The 16,458-nt window shown below is 37.8% G+C and overlaps 4 protein-coding genes and 1 pseudogene across 5 annotated transcripts in view; 1 reads left to right on the top strand and 4 right to left on the bottom strand.

Annotated features, from left to right (window-relative positions):
- On the bottom strand, positions 584-2,773 carry LOC104732298 (selenium-binding protein 2). Its single transcript, XM_010451830.2, has 6 exons — positions 2,505-2,773; positions 2,189-2,384; positions 1,651-2,110; positions 1,457-1,564; positions 1,111-1,383; positions 584-1,027 (listed from the first exon to the last, which is right to left on the bottom strand). The coding sequence occupies exons 1-6, from the start codon at positions 2,647-2,649 to the stop codon at positions 746-748; spliced, it is 1,464 nt and encodes a 487-aa protein (XP_010450132.1). The 5' UTR covers positions 2,650-2,773; the 3' UTR covers positions 584-745.
- LOC104732294 (pentatricopeptide repeat-containing protein At4g14050, mitochondrial-like) lies at positions 4,440-6,664 on the bottom strand. 2 transcript variants are annotated; one of them, XM_019234019.1, is made up of 2 exons: positions 6,329-6,608; positions 4,440-6,245 (listed from the first exon to the last, which is right to left on the bottom strand). In XM_019234019.1, exons 1-2 carry the CDS (start codon positions 6,506-6,508, stop codon positions 4,746-4,748), a joined length of 1,680 nt encoding a protein of 559 aa, XP_019089564.1. In that variant the 5' UTR covers positions 6,509-6,608; the 3' UTR covers positions 4,440-4,745. The 2 variants fall into 2 exon arrangements, with proteins under 2 accessions (XP_019089564.1, XP_019089563.1); XM_019234018.1 differs by having other exon boundaries at positions 4,440-6,664.
- On the bottom strand, positions 6,669-12,472 carry LOC104732295 (annotated as a pseudogene).
- Positions 12,921-15,763, bottom strand: LOC104732293 (probable glucan endo-1,3-beta-glucosidase A6). Its single transcript, XM_019234000.1, has 4 exons — positions 15,449-15,763; positions 14,517-15,332; positions 13,230-13,769; positions 12,921-13,106 (listed from the first exon to the last, which is right to left on the bottom strand). Exons 1-4 carry the CDS (start codon positions 15,492-15,494, stop codon positions 13,069-13,071), a joined length of 1,440 nt encoding a protein of 479 aa, XP_019089545.1. The 5' UTR covers positions 15,495-15,763; the 3' UTR covers positions 12,921-13,068.
- LOC104732292 (uncharacterized protein At4g14100) overlaps positions 16,166-16,458 on the top strand; it is a gene marked incomplete in the record, with an annotated part of 2,265 nt that continues 1,972 nt past the window's right edge. Inside the window, 1 exon segment of the mRNA XM_010451826.2 lies at positions 16,166-16,458. Within this exon segment, the coding sequence (XP_010450128.1) occupies positions 16,235-16,458 (224 nt within the window).

The raw sequence follows: 16,458 nt of genomic DNA, 5'->3' as shown, positions 1-16,458 counted from the left end.
CAGGACCACCGTACTTGCAACATTCTTTGCCTCCGCCGTTGCTCACCGGAGCCACCACTTCAGTTTCCGTCGCCATATCTCTCTCTCTTTCTCTCTCTCTGTGTGAGGTCAAATCTTGAATTGTATATAGCAGGGGGCAGTGGTTAAGCTACACGTCTCTAACGTGCCTTTTTTAGTGTAACGCCAACACACGGGAAGCTTTTGGACGTATGCGAGTGAAAGATCTCTATATAATGACTCACCTTAATCCACGTAATTAGTGTTAGGCATGTGAAGGAGAAACAATATCCAATTAAAAAATCAGATTACTGCAAAATTAGTACAAGTTGTATTATTGTTTACTGATGTATTTATAATTAAAATACGTCTCCATGCAACAAACAGATTAGAAAAAAAATCAATTTAACCAGATAATGTCCGTTGACAAACTTGATAAAATAAATATAATTCGTCAAATGTCTACTACATACGCTGTATCTGAAAGCGTTTACTTTGGAAAGTATCGTTATCTATAATTCAACCGGACTTGATCGGTTCAATTCGGTTTAAATCGGTTAAGTTTTCTTATCTCGGAATAGAATAATAAGCAACAAAGGAGTAGATAACTAGTCAGTGTAACCAACTTTAATGATATGGATCACGAAACTAGCCACCACTTGTTTATTACAACACACTATATTGAAACATAATAACAGTGAGTCACACAAATCCAGCCAGCTTCACTCTTTGAGAGAAGCCAAATTATTCAAATCCAGATATCGGAAGTGCAGTCTCCGCCGGGATACCTCATCTCATGAGCAAGTGCAGGACCGTCTGGTTCATCACCAAAGTCTACAAAGAAGTCAGGGTTTATGGTGAGACCACCTTTGTCTGTGTCAACATCGATTTGGATTATGTGTGAGCCTTTCTCCATGATTTCCGGGTAAAACTGACGGTCCCATGCGCTGAACAGCGAGTTTGTCGCATACAATCGTTTCCCATCGAGGCTCAGTTGAATCATCTGAGGTCCTGCTCGTAGAGATTTCCCCTGAAATTCACAAAAAAAAACAGATTCAATAGAGTGTAAACTTTGGTTAAAACGTTCCAAAGACTTTACATTTTGGTACAAACCTTGATCTCAGGAACATCGAATTGGTAAGTGTTACCATCTTCTCCAACAGCCTTATAAGGACTACCCTTTTGTAGTAATCCTCCGACCCAAATCTGTCCGGTTAATACAGGGTTTTTAGGGTCTTCTATGTTGTACTGACGAACATCTCCATGAAGCCAGTTCACAAAGTAGAAAAACCGATCATCGAGTGAGATCAAGAAGTCGGTAATAAGCCCCGGCATCTCTGGAAGAATCCAGTTTTCGACCTTCAACGGTTTTACTGATATAACCACCTGAAACAAGACCAGTTAATCATAGATCTGAAAAAACAGAAAAAAAAAAAGAACATTAAGAAACTTCACTTGCCTCATGATTCCATGTATCATCACTGTTCTTGAAAAATCTAATCATATTACTCGACAACGCACTCCCAACATACCCTGTATCTTTAGACGGATCATGCAAGAACCTAATCTGCAACCACAACAACAACAAGATTAGATTACATTCTTGGTTACTAAATACTAACACAGATCGTCACACTTATGTTATAGTGTTACCTCAAGAGGTAAGAGTCCAGTATTTCCAAGGTCAATAACTTGCTTCATTTCACCTTCAGGCCAACTATAAACATGTAAATGACTTCCGTACAATCCATCAGCAACGTGCTGGAGATCAAAACCGTTGGAGAAGGCTTTAGGTGCTCCCCAAGAAGTGCTGATCATTGTCTTGAACCGAGGTTGGTACCAGAAATCATACCCAAACAAAGGGCTATTTCCTGGTTTATCCCACCTGCTTTTCACATTGAAGTCAGAGTCAAGAAGGAGAAACCCATTCCCTTTAGCGTTTCCTTCTCTATCCCCAAGGCAAGACACCAACATATCCCCCGAGGCGAGGCAGTGAGACGTGTGTGGAAATGCTAATCCTGTCTTCTCAGCAATCTCCTTAGGCTCTATAACCTTATACAGAGAGGGAGCCTTTGGATCGGTCTTTGTGTCGATTGCATAAATACGACCAGATCTTCATTCAAGAAACAAAAAAGAAACACACATTTAATTAGTCAATTCATCATCTAGAATTGTGATGAGAGGATCTTACATTAAGCCTGGCAAGACGAGGTAACGTCTATCAGCAGAAGCATCACCATGGCAAGAGCTGCAAGAGTTCCAACCAGTGTGGTGAAGCTCATCTCCCACATAAGGCATTTTCAATCTGTGAATGACGCTTGAATAAGTAGGTGAACTTGGATCCACGTCCACCGTTGCCAAGTAGTCCGGTTTGTCTCGCCCCGTTCCTATTTACCCCCATTCAAACAAATCAAAAGGTATCAGAATACAGAGGAACCAGAGAAAGATTCAGTTCAGTCCAAAAATAGTATTGAATAAAAATAGATAGAAGATGGTATAATGTGAACCAGAGTAGAGGGCGGTGACGTAGATGAGCTTTTCCCGTGGACCAGCCATGGCGGCGAGAGGCGTCGCGTAACCTGGACCGGACTTGCAGCATATTTTGCTTCCGCCATTGCTCACTGCCGTCGCCAATACGGTTTCGGTAGCCATCTCTTTCTCTATTGAGTATGTGGAAGTAGTGAAGCTACACGTCTCTGAGTTTATCTCAAACGAAAGAACACAAATGATCTATGAGTACGAGAAGCTTTTTGGCCATGAGAGTGATGGTGACGTGTCCTTGTTATCTATTTGTTTCTATTGCATATGTCTCTATATATAGCATGTGACTAGAAATGATATTCTTTCAATAATTCTACTTTTTGCTAAAAGGGTTTAATTGTTGTACATTAAGGAATCTAAACAGATTTATGCAGCTTTTTGTAAGTACTAACCAAACTGTACAATAAAACCTCTATAAATTAATAATGTTGGGACCAAGACATTTTATTAATTTATAGTGATATTAATTTATCTATAAATTAATAATTAATAATTATTTTATAGTGTAAATTAATAATTATTAATTTATAAGTATATTTTTAATTGTCTAATTTTTAAAAAACTATGAATTGAGACAATTTTTGTAAAATAAGATTCGAATTTTGGATGTTGTAAATTTTATGGTATTGGAATTGAATTTGAAATAATTAAAGAAAAATACTTAGGTTCACCCCTAGGTGTGAACCTTTGTATTCACTCTCTTCCCTCTCAACCAATCATAATGTTTTATCTAATATTTTATTTAAAAAATAAATCAAAATTAAATTAAAAGCAAAACTAATTAAGAAAACAAATTCTGTATACTTTTATTTAAAGAAAGTTAAATATTGGCTTGGTTTAGATTTTACAATTAAACAAGTTATATATCAGTTTGGGTTTATAAATGAGAACTAGGGTATAGATTTTATAATTAAAACAAAATTATATGTCGGTTTGGATTTACAAATGAGGTGATTAGGGTTTAGATTTTATAATTAGAACAAAATTATATGTCGGTTTGGGTTTACAGATGAGATGGTTAGGGTTTAGATTTTACAATTAGAACGAAATTATATGTCGGTTTGGGTTTACAAATGAGATGGTTAAGGTTTAGATTTTACAATTAGAACTAAATTATATGTCAGTTTGTGTTTACAAATGAGATGGTTAGAGTTTAGATTTTACAATTAAAACAAATTTATATATTGGTTTGGGTTTATAAAAGAGCGATTTAAGTTTCGAATTTTCTAATAATGTATACAGATTATATTTCTTTATTTTATAAGGGGGTGAATGCAAAGGTTCACCCCTAGGGGTGAACTCAAGTATTGTCCATAATTAAAACTATTATTGACAATGAATTACAAATATTATAGACAAATTCACTTATACACATAACATAAATATTCAAATTTATGAATAAAAATATCAATTATCGTATTTTAATAGTCTATCAAACTATCAAAATGTAAATGATGCATATTTAGAAATGGAAAACTTTAAAAAGTTTTAGCTGTTTTATGAAATATTAAAGGATATTTTACGAATGTAAGGATTTGGCTAATGAGTCGGCCTGTTGTGGCTCAATAGTTGACAAAATATATATATATATATATATATATATATATATATATATATTATATCATTATAGTTTAAAGATACAACATAATAATTGTTTTATAGATACCAGATTTAAGAAAAACATACTTTACTATATTAGCATATATATATATATGTAAATTTACATGATTATTAATTTACTATATTATTGGGACCAAATTTTACATGTAGATTTCAAAATAAATATTATTTTATTATTTTTTACAGATTTAAGACTAGCAAAATTTATTAATTTATAGTGTTTATTATTTTATAGAGTATTAATTTATATGTGTTTTAAATTATTCTATTTATGTCAGGCTATTATTCATTTCTTATTAGCATAAGCCCATGCACGTGTTGTTATTATATTCATGACTTGGTGAGTGAAATAAGAATAAACACGTTACTAAATTCGTGAGCTGGCGAGTAAGTGCAACACGTTACTCTTTTGTTGTTTATCTATAATGCATGTGAAGTGAACTGGCCCATCTTCTTGTTCTTTACTGAAGATAGTTACAACTCGATGTTGCGTGACCGTCATCATTCATCACTATACGCAGTTCTAAAAAAATCTTAGCAAATTTCAGATACAAAGTGTTACAACAGAGAAGCCAAGGACTTACCAGTTACCAGAAGTCATTGCAGGAACATTTCCCTCCCTTAAAATGATGATATCTAGTCGCATCTCTAACTATAATCTCTCTTTCTGTAATTTCACTTATATGTTTCAGAACAACATGACAATCTCCACAAACCCTTAGATTTTTCACAATTCGTATAGGAGTTCCCGGAACAGCCTTGAGTAATCCGTATGCAACAGCGGATCGTTCACTGTGCCAAAACAATAGCTTCTCTTTCTCTTGCTCATCCATATCGTGTAGGATCCAACTCGTATCAGGAACATAACCATTTCTTCTTCTCATTTCTTCCTCTAGCTTCTTAAGCAATCCAAAGATGTCTTCTTTTAGAGGATGGGATGTTTCTCCTGCATAAAAAACTTCAGTTTCTTTCCTGACTTCGAAACTACTGTACCCTGGATCTTTTCTAACTTCCATGTCTCCTAGTTTCCTTCTTGCTTCTGATACTTTTCCCCATAAAGAAGCACTTGCATAGATGTTTGATAAAAGTATGTAAGTCGATGGATCTTTCGGTTTAAAGCAGCTTACAAGATGATCAGCAATTCTTACACCCATCTGACCTTGTCCCTGGCGCTTAGAAGCGCTAAGTAAAGCAGCCCAAGTTGGTTCATCTGGAGGAAACGGCATTGTATGTATTAAGTTCTCAGCCTCATCAAGGAGTCCAGATCGACCAAAAAGATCCAATAAGCATGTATAATGCTGCAATGATGGACGAATTCCATAGTCCTTGGTCATTGATTGGAAAAGCGCACGGCCTTTCGCTACAAAACCGACATGGCTACACGCATATATCAACCCAACAAATGTGACCTCATTGGGCTTTACACCGTGAGAAACCATGTCATCATAAACTGCTAATGCCTTCTCAGCTTGCCCGTGCTGAGCCATTCCAACTATAAGCGATGTCCATGAAACTACATCTCTGTGGCGCATTCTACTGAATATATCCTTTGCAGCTATAACATCACTGCATTTAGCGTACATATCGATAAGGGCGTTACTAATAAACACACAGGAATCAAATCCTAGAGCTATAACCAACCCGTGAACCTGCCTCCCTGCTATTGAAGCTGCCAAATTAGCACAAGCGCCAACAATGCTCGAAAGGACCAACGGATCCAAAATGTCAACTCTTTCTCTCCTCATTTCAGTGAATACAGAAAAAGCCTCAAGCCCTTTCCCACTCTGTACAAAACCAGAGATCAATGCAGTCCAAGAATACAAATTCTTGACTGGTAACTCCCTAAAAAGCTTCAAAGCTTCTTCCTTTCTTCCGCTTTTAGCATATCCAGATACCATGGCAGTCCATGAAATGGTGTTTTTCACTCTTATAGAATCGAAAACTGCTTTAGCACTATCGACCAACCCACATTTAGCATACATATCAACCAGTGAAGACTTAACAACATCGTCATTCGAATACTCAGAGACTATAAAATGGCAATGAACTTGCTTTCCAAGCTCAATAGATCCTAAGTTAGCACAAGCCTTAACTAGTGCCGGGAACACAAAACCATCCGGTCGCAGCCCATCCCTCGAACCCACTGAAGAAAACACTGAGAGAGTCTTACCCGAGAGATTCGCTTGATTAAGAGCTGTGAGAACTGAGGCCCAGGCGATGTGGTCTCTGTGAGGCATTTCGTCGAACAACTGGAGAGCATGAGAAGCAGCGCCGCATTTTCCGTAGACATTGACAAGAGTGTTGGCCAAAGGGCAACATTGAACGATCCCGAGCTTGACGATGTGGGCATGGAGGGCTTTGCCAGTTGTTAAGATTCGATTCCTCGCGCAGAGCTGGAGTTGATGAAGATAGTGAGAGATAAGCATTCATCAGCTGTTGGTCGCTTTATGGGTTTCTAACTTTCTATAGATTATGTGAACACTACTAATAGTCTAATGCTAATATCCAAATTATTTAAACTTCAATATATGAATTGAAATAATAATAAAAACTTGAAAACAACATTTAATTTTACAAGCTGTAAAATGTTTAGCTAATAATTTTTTTTTTTATCTATTTTTTTTTTGCTAATTAAGTTCAGCTAATATTAACAACAGGAACAAGACTAATACAAAAGTCTTAATTGTAGAGTTGATCAATCTCGTCTTTGTATTTAGCCACGACCTCGTCCCGTCTAATCTTCATCGTTGGTGTCATTAAGCCGTTGTCTATCTGCAATGTTGTCATCAAAACAGTTTTCTTCATTAGGTTTTTGATCTTTTTGGGTCCTGAATAAGCCAAAATATCAATAAGTGAGGATTGGTTTATGTATAGTTACCGTGAAAGGCTCGTCGACGATCAAGACCGGTCCGACTTGAAACGAACATTCTGATGTCCTGTAACATTGTTTAAACATAGTAAATATAAGCTCTAATTAGTTTTACTTAAAGTTTATAAAGTATTTATTACCATTTCCTCAGTTCTTGGTAGATCAAGCTCTTTAGTTTTTCTTTGGAAATTTCAGGATCTAGTCTTTGTGCTTCCTCTTTGTTTGGGATAATGATGGCTCCAAGGCGGCGTCGATCCTGTGAAGGAGAAGTCAATTTGAATAACAAAAGATAAACGAATCGTCGATACTAAGATTTGTCATGTTTGTAACATTCTTTAAAATAAATTCAAGAACCTGTCCAATAACAAGGATTTGTTCAACCAAACTGCTTCTCATGGCGGCTTCTTCAATCTCCACTGGTTCCACGTTTTCACCTATAATGACGATGATGTTTATAAGGACTGTTTTTTTTTTCTTTCCCTAATCGAGTTTGGGTTCATTTATGCATTTGAACATGTTTGTGACTTGGATTATACCTGTGGATAGTACAATTGTGTCCTTGGCACGGCCTTCAAGAACAATGACACCTCCACAGCGGCGACTCCGCCCTATTGAGTGATGAGGAGCGATCCAACCTGTATCTCCTGTATTGAACCATCCGCTCTCATTTAGAACTTGCTTTGTGGTCAATGGATTCTGAAAAGCACACACCGACATAAAGATGACTTAAACCCAAATTTAATCATCAATGCAAAAACTCTTACTTGATGAGTCAGGCAACAAACTTAAATTTGAGGAAAACAGGAAGTGAAGAAGAAAAATATGCATTATGACAAAGATAGGGAAGCCAATTAATATATAAATGCTTATTAGCAGGTTATTCAGAAGAAACAAGCTTGACTTTAAAACTTGTGTGTTTCTCTGTCACCTTTTTCACAACTTCATAGGAGTAATATTATGATTAAGTAAGCTAAAAATACAACACTACCTTATAATAACCCTTCATAACCTGTGGACCTCTGACTTTGATAATGCCTTTTGAACCTGGAGGGAGTACATTATTAGTCTCAGGATCTACAATTTTTACCATGCATTGGATGCCCAGCTGAGCCAAGAACCTTTGACAACAACAAATGAGACAAACGAAATACTGTTAAAGTCGTAGAAAAAGGCAAACGATGGATCAAAAGAAATAACAGTTATTAGAACTTTGGTAAGGGCATTTCAGAAACGATACCATCTTTTTTTGCAAACACTCAAAAAGGAAACTTTAAAGCATTGTGAGTTCAAAACAAATAAGGATATGAAAGCAGGAAAGACTTACATTATAGCTAAGCGTCCGTGCACACACAACAGGCGAGGTCTCTGTCAAACCATAACCATTTTGTAGAGTCACCCCGATGGCCTGCATAATTTTGGAACTCTTTTGAATATCGAAACTTTCAAAGCCAACAAAAAAAAAAGAAAAGAAATTGTCCTATATTTTTAAGAGAAATTATAGATGGCATAACCTCAAAAAACTTGTCAACATGAATGGGTAAACTACCACCTCCGCTAATACCAGCCTGTGGAAACCAATATCATATCAGTATTTCACTATAAATATAAATCTAACAAAAAAAACAAATAGGAAATAGAATTTGTGTACTACCTTCGATATTCCAATAGACGCATGTATTTTCTTGTAGATAAGCATTTTGGCCAACGTATGTAATGGCCACAATAAGGCAGCGACTACTCTTGCCCACAAACAATCCACCAAAGCAACAATGTACATTGGAGGCTTTTGCTCTTTTGTCAGACACATACCCTGTAAACCAGACCAAAGACCATATCAAAACTTCAGGAACCACAAATAGGGATAAGCAGAAAAACTCTTCACACAAACTATATGGTAAGAACAAATGTTCAAGAGGGCATCATGTTCATGAACCTCATATATCCTTTTCATCTCCATATATGCCATACTGACTTTGATCAACGTAAGTGCTAGAAATTTACGGGCTGCAGAACTTGAAGAAATTTGCTTTTGAATCCCACTGAAGAGCTCAAAGAGGAAATAAAGAAAAGAGTGAAAAAACTTGTTTAACAACCAACACATAATGAAAATTCTGAGTAGGAGTTAATGATTGAAATGATGAAACGAGCAGAATTCGGAGTGTACTTCACCAGGCTTGCCCAGAAACAAGATTAACTAAAAGTCTCTTAGCTGTGAGAGATGAATTTACGACTTATTGAAACAAATGCATACAGAACTTCAATATTAACTATGTATAGTGTCCATCATCAATAGAATATGAATATTGTGCAAACTTTTATTGACAAACCTGTAAAGTGTCTCATATACCAACGGAACGGAAATAAGATAGTTTGGTTGGTACCGCTTTAGATCATCCTGTACAAAAGAAAACAAAATAAAATTGAATTAGAGCCAAAAGGAGCAACCGTTAAGAAACAAATCAAGGTGATTGATCTCGGAATGTTAGTGAAGTATCACACAAAAACAGAGGACCAACACAATTTGCAAAAAATACTGAATTAACAAAATCGGATGATGAGAATAACCTTTAAGTATCTTATAGACGTATACATTTGCTCAATCCCACAGGTGAATATGAAGTATTCACAAGCACGTTCATAGGCATGCCATGATGGCAGCATGCTTAGAAATCTATCGCCAGCTTGAGCAGGTACATATTTGGATAAATGTTTTATCTGGAAAGTGTTTAAAACATTGCAAATTTATTATTTCAAGAAAGTAAAAAGGGAAATTTGATATATAACAGAGACAGAACCACCAAAAAACGATTGCAAAAAAGTATCTTGTTGAACCTGCTGTAAGAGATTCCGATGTGTAAGCATAACGCCTTTCGGATTTCCCGTGGTACCACTGGTATACATAATTGCAGCTACATCATCCGAATTGATGAAATTATAGTTCCCTGCAGTCATCAGTTTGCTAGCATCAGGAGATTCTTCTTTTAAGGCCTTGGAGAAAAACATAGAACCTCAACGTAGTAACGTACTGGTACCATTACACCCTGATGATTTCGCACGACTCTCCTGTCCTAGGCTTTTAATTTCTGCATAACTGTAAACTGGAACCTGCAACCCCTGTGTGACCAATGATGATTTCTCACCCCAGAGAAGTATCAAAAATCTCAGAGATGCCTTGGAAGTAAATGTCTCAGCAATGCGGTTGAAAAACTCAGGATTATCCACAACAAGGGCTACACTGCAATACAGATCACTTGAAATTCTTGATCTCTGTATTGCAAAAACAAATATGGCATATATAGTTGAAGAGACACAAGTATATGGAGGGACGAAAGATCTGTTTTGTCATCCAAGAATCTTTTTGAATAGTTATGATTTTTACAGGGGAGTGATGGAATAAGATGAATGAGAAATCAAGAAGCTGTTTAATAAGAACTACACGGCTACACCTAAACCATGCATACTGCTCGTAGACTCAACAGCATCATTAGATGCATCTGAAGACATAGAACTAAAACTGATTCATTATAGAACTAATTCATTATAACAAAATACACAAGATGATGAGGCAGACGGTACAAAAATGAGGTCAGTATACAGTGATAAAAATCCTTGTGTTTATATGAAAGCCAACTATTAACTTATCAGTAATAGGTATGCTAATAAGTACGGAAACTGTTGGCGTACCTTTCAGAATGACGGTATATCTGCAGTAACTCTTCAACCGAGGACCTAGATCCTCTGACAACATTGACTGCTCCTGTGGCCATTATACCTGGCATAAAGTAATAAACAGACAAAGATACAAATAATTGTGTGAGAGAAGGAGAAATGAAAAAGCAGTGTATATTAGAACTATTGCACCAAGAAGGCAAGAAGTGCAGTTTAAATAGCTAAGCGTATACAAAAGCCCTACAGCTTGACAGAGAGGAAGGATATTTATACGGTGATTGGATGTGTGACGAACATATTAACTACGTAGCTCGAAAGATTTTTGTTTGATAGTTAATATGTAAGGCAAGCACAGCTTGGTGATGCAAATATTTAATGAAATTAATCCCCCTGATGAGTAATGAGCAACAGAGTGATTTTCACACTTTATGCTAGTGTGTTCCATATAATCAACCACATACCTTGATCTGAAACAAGCCATCTGCAGGAGTTATCAGCAAAAAGTCCAATCTTCTCATTTGCTTTCATTCCAACAACTATTAAGCCCTCGGCAAAGTCCAAAATTTCTTGTTCCAGCTAAAAGTTAAGTAAGCAAGATGAAGGCTTCAGTTTTTAATAAATAATTAATATCTGAATCGCTGGAAATTTCAAATTCTCCACCTCTCATAAAAAGACAGTAACGAATTTGCAATTAGAATTTGGATCATCATCAGCAACTGAACAAGCATATCAACTAGCTACTCTTCCTTCAACACCATCATCTTAACAAGCTAGTAAGAATTGAATTTGCTATATCCTCTCACACATAGTCAACATATTTTGCTTAACAGTACCCAAAAAACTGGATGACATCTAGGAATATTTTTATGTTATTTAAAGTGACTGGACCCTGCTTGCCTTAATAAATAGCTACTAAATAAATGAAAAAGTGCTGGGGTGGGGTGAAAATTTTGAAGGAATGGTGTCTCCTTTTTCTTCTTTGCAACAATAAAAATTGATGAAACGTAGAATTAGTAAGGAACCTACCTGTTTGTAGGTCAGTTTCAAAGGAGGATCATGATAAGGATCCACCAATGCAACTCTATCACCATACTTTTCTGCAGATGATCTCCAAATATCCGGAACAGCCTTCCATTCATTAGAACGCAAAGCAGCATCTCCGGACAGTGACGAGCTTTCAAGGACTGGCGAAGACGTCCTCACTTCTTTTTCCTGAATCATACATATCATTAGATTCAAATATCCAAGGCGTTGTTTCATCTAGAGGACAGTTGGGGACTTGGGACCCACTGAATCAACAAAAAGCTACAAACTTTGCATTGAACATGAAAAAGAAAGATACAATTTTGATGACTTTTCTCTAAACCAATAGGAATGTTCTCAATTGTATCCATCGGCTAAAGTTGAAAACAGTGAAAAGTTTTCTTACTCAATTCCAAAAACCCAAAAAGAAGAGAACAGAATTGTTAAGATAACACAAAAGCAGAATAATTTGAACTCGCCTTGGACTCGCAGTGAATCCTCCTAAATCGCCGGAACGAGGGAACTCGAACACCCTCGTGACCCAAGATCAATCTGAACCCAAAATCAGGAAATTGACGAGAAGAAGAGGCGTAAGAAAGTAGCGTCGAAGGTCCCAAAGAGGTCGACGCCATCATCGAGGCAGACGCGATGAAGAAGGAATAATCAGGTTTCAGATGAAGTTGCATTTGCAGATAAGATGAAGACGGGGACCTTAATAAAGAGGACATGGAACTGAGAGATAGTGAGAGATCGAAGCTAAATAAAATACATAGTGACGCAACCATGTCCTTGTCGTCACAGGTAATGTGACCATGGCTTTTTCCAACGGACGATATTTTTTTATTTATTTTGTTATATTTTCTTCCAAAATTTAATTTTATTTGGTGCATTTATTTTTATTTTATTTGCTCGTCGTTACGTTGTATGAAAACTTTGGTGTATTTAATGCAATGCAATCACATGAATTGTATGCGACATTATTTTAATTCTGAACGATTTGTTTGGTGATGATCGTGAATCCAAATCCAACCACGTTATTTTACATTCATTCTTTTCGCTAATTTGATTTTTTGTATTTGGTGTTTTTACGTTACAGTCAAAAGGTTCTGGATTACTTGCAGCTGGCTTTAGAGTAAAGTAGAGACACAGAAATGTGAATGTTTTAATTTGTTAACCTAGAGAAATGTAATAATCATCAGCTTTGTAAGGAAAAAAAAAGACTACTATATATTAATTATTTTGATTTTGTTTTTTCTCAACATCGTGAAACATGAAGCAGAAAAGGTACAACAAAGATAAAGAACAATATAAGTAATCCAGCTTTAATCAGTCTTCCTCCTCCTCAATCCTCACAGTGTAACGCTCGGAAACTTGCAACGATCATTGCCTGTATACAAAAAAAGAGTTCCATAAATACCCTTACTCTGTCAGATGAACCATGAGTTCCGTGACTATACAAAAAGGATATAGTGGTCCAATATTGGAAAAGAACAAAGAATGGGCTTATTACCAGGGTTGGTCGTGGTTTCATGAGCTAGTCCATTGAAGTAACATCGAACGTTTTGGTTGCGGAACTGAGCCCAGTACGAACTAATCGCGTAGCTTGCGTGCCAATAAACAGATACCGGTTCGTAACATTCTCTTCCCGGAGCCAAAGCCGCGCAAGTGGTGTTGCTTCTGCCACAAGCAGTTCTCAAAGTTTCCTCAAGCTCAGCCTCGTTAGCTCCTTCGACCGGTACGCACCACACTTGGCCTTTGTATGGAACGTTGTTCGTCGGTTTAGGCAATGGGTTGAAACCGGTTAAGGGTCTTTGACCGGTGAAATCTATGTCGTAGATTGGTTGACCGTCGGGATGCATGATTCCCCAATGTCTCTGTGTTCCCGAACCGGGTTTTTGGTTTTCGTTGAACAGAGAAAAAACAAATGTCGGTATTGGTAAACCGGGTCTAGATGGCGTACCGATTGGTGGACTTGTGGTCATCTTCTTGATCAGATTCCGGTTATATGTAGCCGCGTTGAGAATGTTGGCTCCGGTTTCGTCGATGTCACCTGAATTAGGCCATCCGGTTTCGGAGATCGCGAGACGGATGTGCGGGTAACCGAGCTTGGTCATCGCGAAGAGAACCGAATCCAACATTTGGTCTAGAAGATTACGGTAAACCAAACCGGTTTGAGGGTCGGTATAAGTGGAGTCCCCTTGGAACAGAGCATAATCCAAACTAGTGTCCATGGGGTTTCTTGACCAGCGGAAGTAAGGATGAACATTGATGAAGAAGTAAGAGTTTGTTCCGTTTAGAAACTTCAGCAACGGTAATACCACCGGTCCGGCAATTTCTTCCCGGAATGTTCCGTTAGAAGGAGGAAACGACGATCGTAGAGCATCCATGGCGAGAGGTGTCCCGACTTTGATGTTGTGAATCCCACGAAATCTGAGAGAGTTCACGATTTTGCGCATCGCCGGTACAAGATTCGCCGAGATGTTCCCGTAGTTATAGCTGAGGACTTCGTTTCCGACGAGGACAAAGCGGATTTGTGTTTGTGGATAGTAAGGGAGGATATTGGTTCTGACCCATTCGTCGGCTGTGGTTTGGTTGGAGCTGAGTGAGGTGATTTGGTGGTTAGGGACGGTTATAGTGACGTAGAGATTGGTTTGAGAGAGGAGTGTGAGACANGTCGGTATTGGTAAACCGGGTCTAGATGGCGTACCGATTGGTGGACTTGTGGTCATCTTCTTGATCAGATTCCGGTTATATGTAGCCGCGTTGAGAATGTTGGCTCCGGTTTCGTCGATGTCACCTGAATTAGGCCATCCGGTTTCGGAGATCGCGAGACGGATGTGCGGGTAACCGAGCTTGGTCATCGCGAAGAGAACCGAATCCAACATTTGGTCTAGAAGATTACGGTAAACCAAACCGGTTTGAGGGTCGGTATAAGTGGAGTCCCCTTGGAACAGAGCATAATCCAAACTAGTGTCCATGGGGTTTCTTGACCAGCGGAAGTAAGGATGAACATTGATGAAGAAGTAAGAGTTTGTTCCGTTTAGAAACTTCAGCAACGGTAATACCACCGGTCCGGCAATTTCTTCCCGGAATGTTCCGTTAGAAGGAGGAAACGACGATCGTAGAGCATCCATGGCGAGAGGTGTCCCGACTTTGATGTTGTGAATCCCACGAAATCTGAGAGAGTTCACGATTTTGCGCATCGCCGGTACAAGATTCGCCGAGATGTTCCCGTAGTTATAGCTGAGGACTTCGTTTCCGACGAGGACAAAGCGGATTTGTGTTTGTGGATAGTAAGGGAGGATATTGGTTCTGACCCATTCGTCGGCTGTGGTTTGGTTGGAGCTGAGTGAGGTGATTTGGTGGTTAGGGACGGTTATAGTGACGTAGAGATTGGTTTGAGAGAGGAGTGTGAGACACTCTGGATCAGCGTCGTAGAGCTTGACATGACCAGCTTTGATAGATTTGATGAAGTTGATGGATTGGTATGGAGATGGGAGGTTGTTTCCTTGTCTTCCGTAGTTGATACCAATCTTGCTGGCTAAATCTAGCATTGTTTTCCTTTGAAAGTAGTACTTGTGCCTTTGGAACCTAAGCGCGGAGCAACATGAACCTGTCAAACAGAGCAAATCATGTTCAATATGGGATATTACATATAGAAAATGTAAACATGATGCGAAACTCTTATTGAGTTGAAAACGTTATGCATAAACGGAGAAGATGTGTTACCAGAAAAGACAAGGAGGGTGAAGAGAAAGAAAGCAAGAAGAGTCATGTCTTTGCGTTTGGTTTGCAATGTGTTGGTGATGATCAGATTGTGATTTTTAAGATGGAATGGGTGTGGAATTGGTGATGTGGTGTTTATAAGTAGGAGTATGGTGTAGGTTTATTAAGTCATGCAAGAAAAGCTTTTTTTTTTTTTCGGCCTTTTGATTTCTTTTCAAATCTCGTAGTTCTTTTGTGCTATGGTTTTAAAAAGATTGTTGGTTGGATGGTTCAAATTGAACCAATAACTCTTTCCCCAAAACACATATAGTTGTTAAAATTGAGAATGTTATACGTATTTTGTATTGGTAATTGTAGATTGAGAAAATACTTCAATAATGATATTTGAGCTGAGAAGACTAATGAACTTAGGATTCAAATGGTTATGGTAGATAGGATGGACAAACCCATCAACAGTTTCCACTATAATTCTGGGAAGGCTGTGTACCAACTCTATTTGTATAAGTGATTCATAGTTAATCTCCGGTAGTTTTTTTTTTTAATACGCACCACTACAAACATAATTTATGAACCGTAAATAAGAAACGCCATAATCTACAAACAAAACAACAATTCAGATCCTTCCTTAATTTACATCGGATAAAAATTATTTTAAATATAAAAAGCATATAGTATTTAATAAAAAGCATATAGTAGTATTTTTTGACCCAAGAAAAAAAAAAGAAAGCATATAGTATTTAATAAAAATGAGTAGTTATCGCCGGCAGTAACAACCAAAACCTGAGACAGATGGCTTTTAGACGACCACTGATACTAATCGTCATCTACATCGTTTTAACCGCCGGCGTTAAAATCGCCACCGCGGATGAGCCGGTGCCGACGCCATGGCCACACCAGTTCCACGCGTTAATGTTTATGAATTACTCCGGCGATCTCTCGATGATTGACCTTTGGTACGACTGGACCAACGGTCGTAATTTCAATATCATCCAGGAGCAGCTCGGTGGCATTAC

This window comes from Camelina sativa, chromosome 12 (assembly GCF_000633955.1).
Source record: "Camelina sativa cultivar DH55 chromosome 12, Cs, whole genome shotgun sequence".
In the NCBI taxonomy this organism is placed as follows: domain Eukaryota; kingdom Viridiplantae; phylum Streptophyta; class Magnoliopsida; order Brassicales; family Brassicaceae; genus Camelina; species Camelina sativa.
Note: the sequence above shows the minus strand (reverse complement) of the source record. Positions and strands in the feature narration are given on the sequence as shown.

Coding starts and splice junctions, on each gene's coding strand:
- LOC104732298 (XM_010451830.2), bottom strand. CDS start 2,649: ATGGCTACCGAAACCGTATTGGCGACGGCAGTGAGCAATGGCGGAAGC. Junction 2,385..2,504: donor CGTCACCGCCCTCTACTCTG/GTTCACATTATA, acceptor GGGGGTAAATAG/GAACGGGGCGAGACAAACCG. Junction 2,111..2,188: donor CTCGTCTTGCCAGGCTTAAT/GTAAGATCCTCT, acceptor TCTTGAATGAAG/ATCTGGTCGTATTTATGCAA.
- LOC104732294 (XM_019234018.1), bottom strand. CDS start 6,584: ATGCTTATCTCTCACTATCTTCATCAACTCCAGCTCTGCGCGAGGAAT.
- LOC104732293 (XM_019234000.1), bottom strand. CDS start 15,494: ATGACTCTTCTTGCTTTCTTTCTCTTCACCCTCCTTGTCTTTTCTG. Junction 15,333..15,448: donor CACCCTCCTTGTCTTTTCTG/GTAACACATCTT, acceptor TCTGTTTGACAG/GTTCATGTTGCTCCGCGCTT. Junction 13,770..14,516: donor AACCGGATGGCCTAATTCAG/GTGACATCGACG, acceptor GGCCTAATTCAG/GTGACATCGACGAAACCGGA.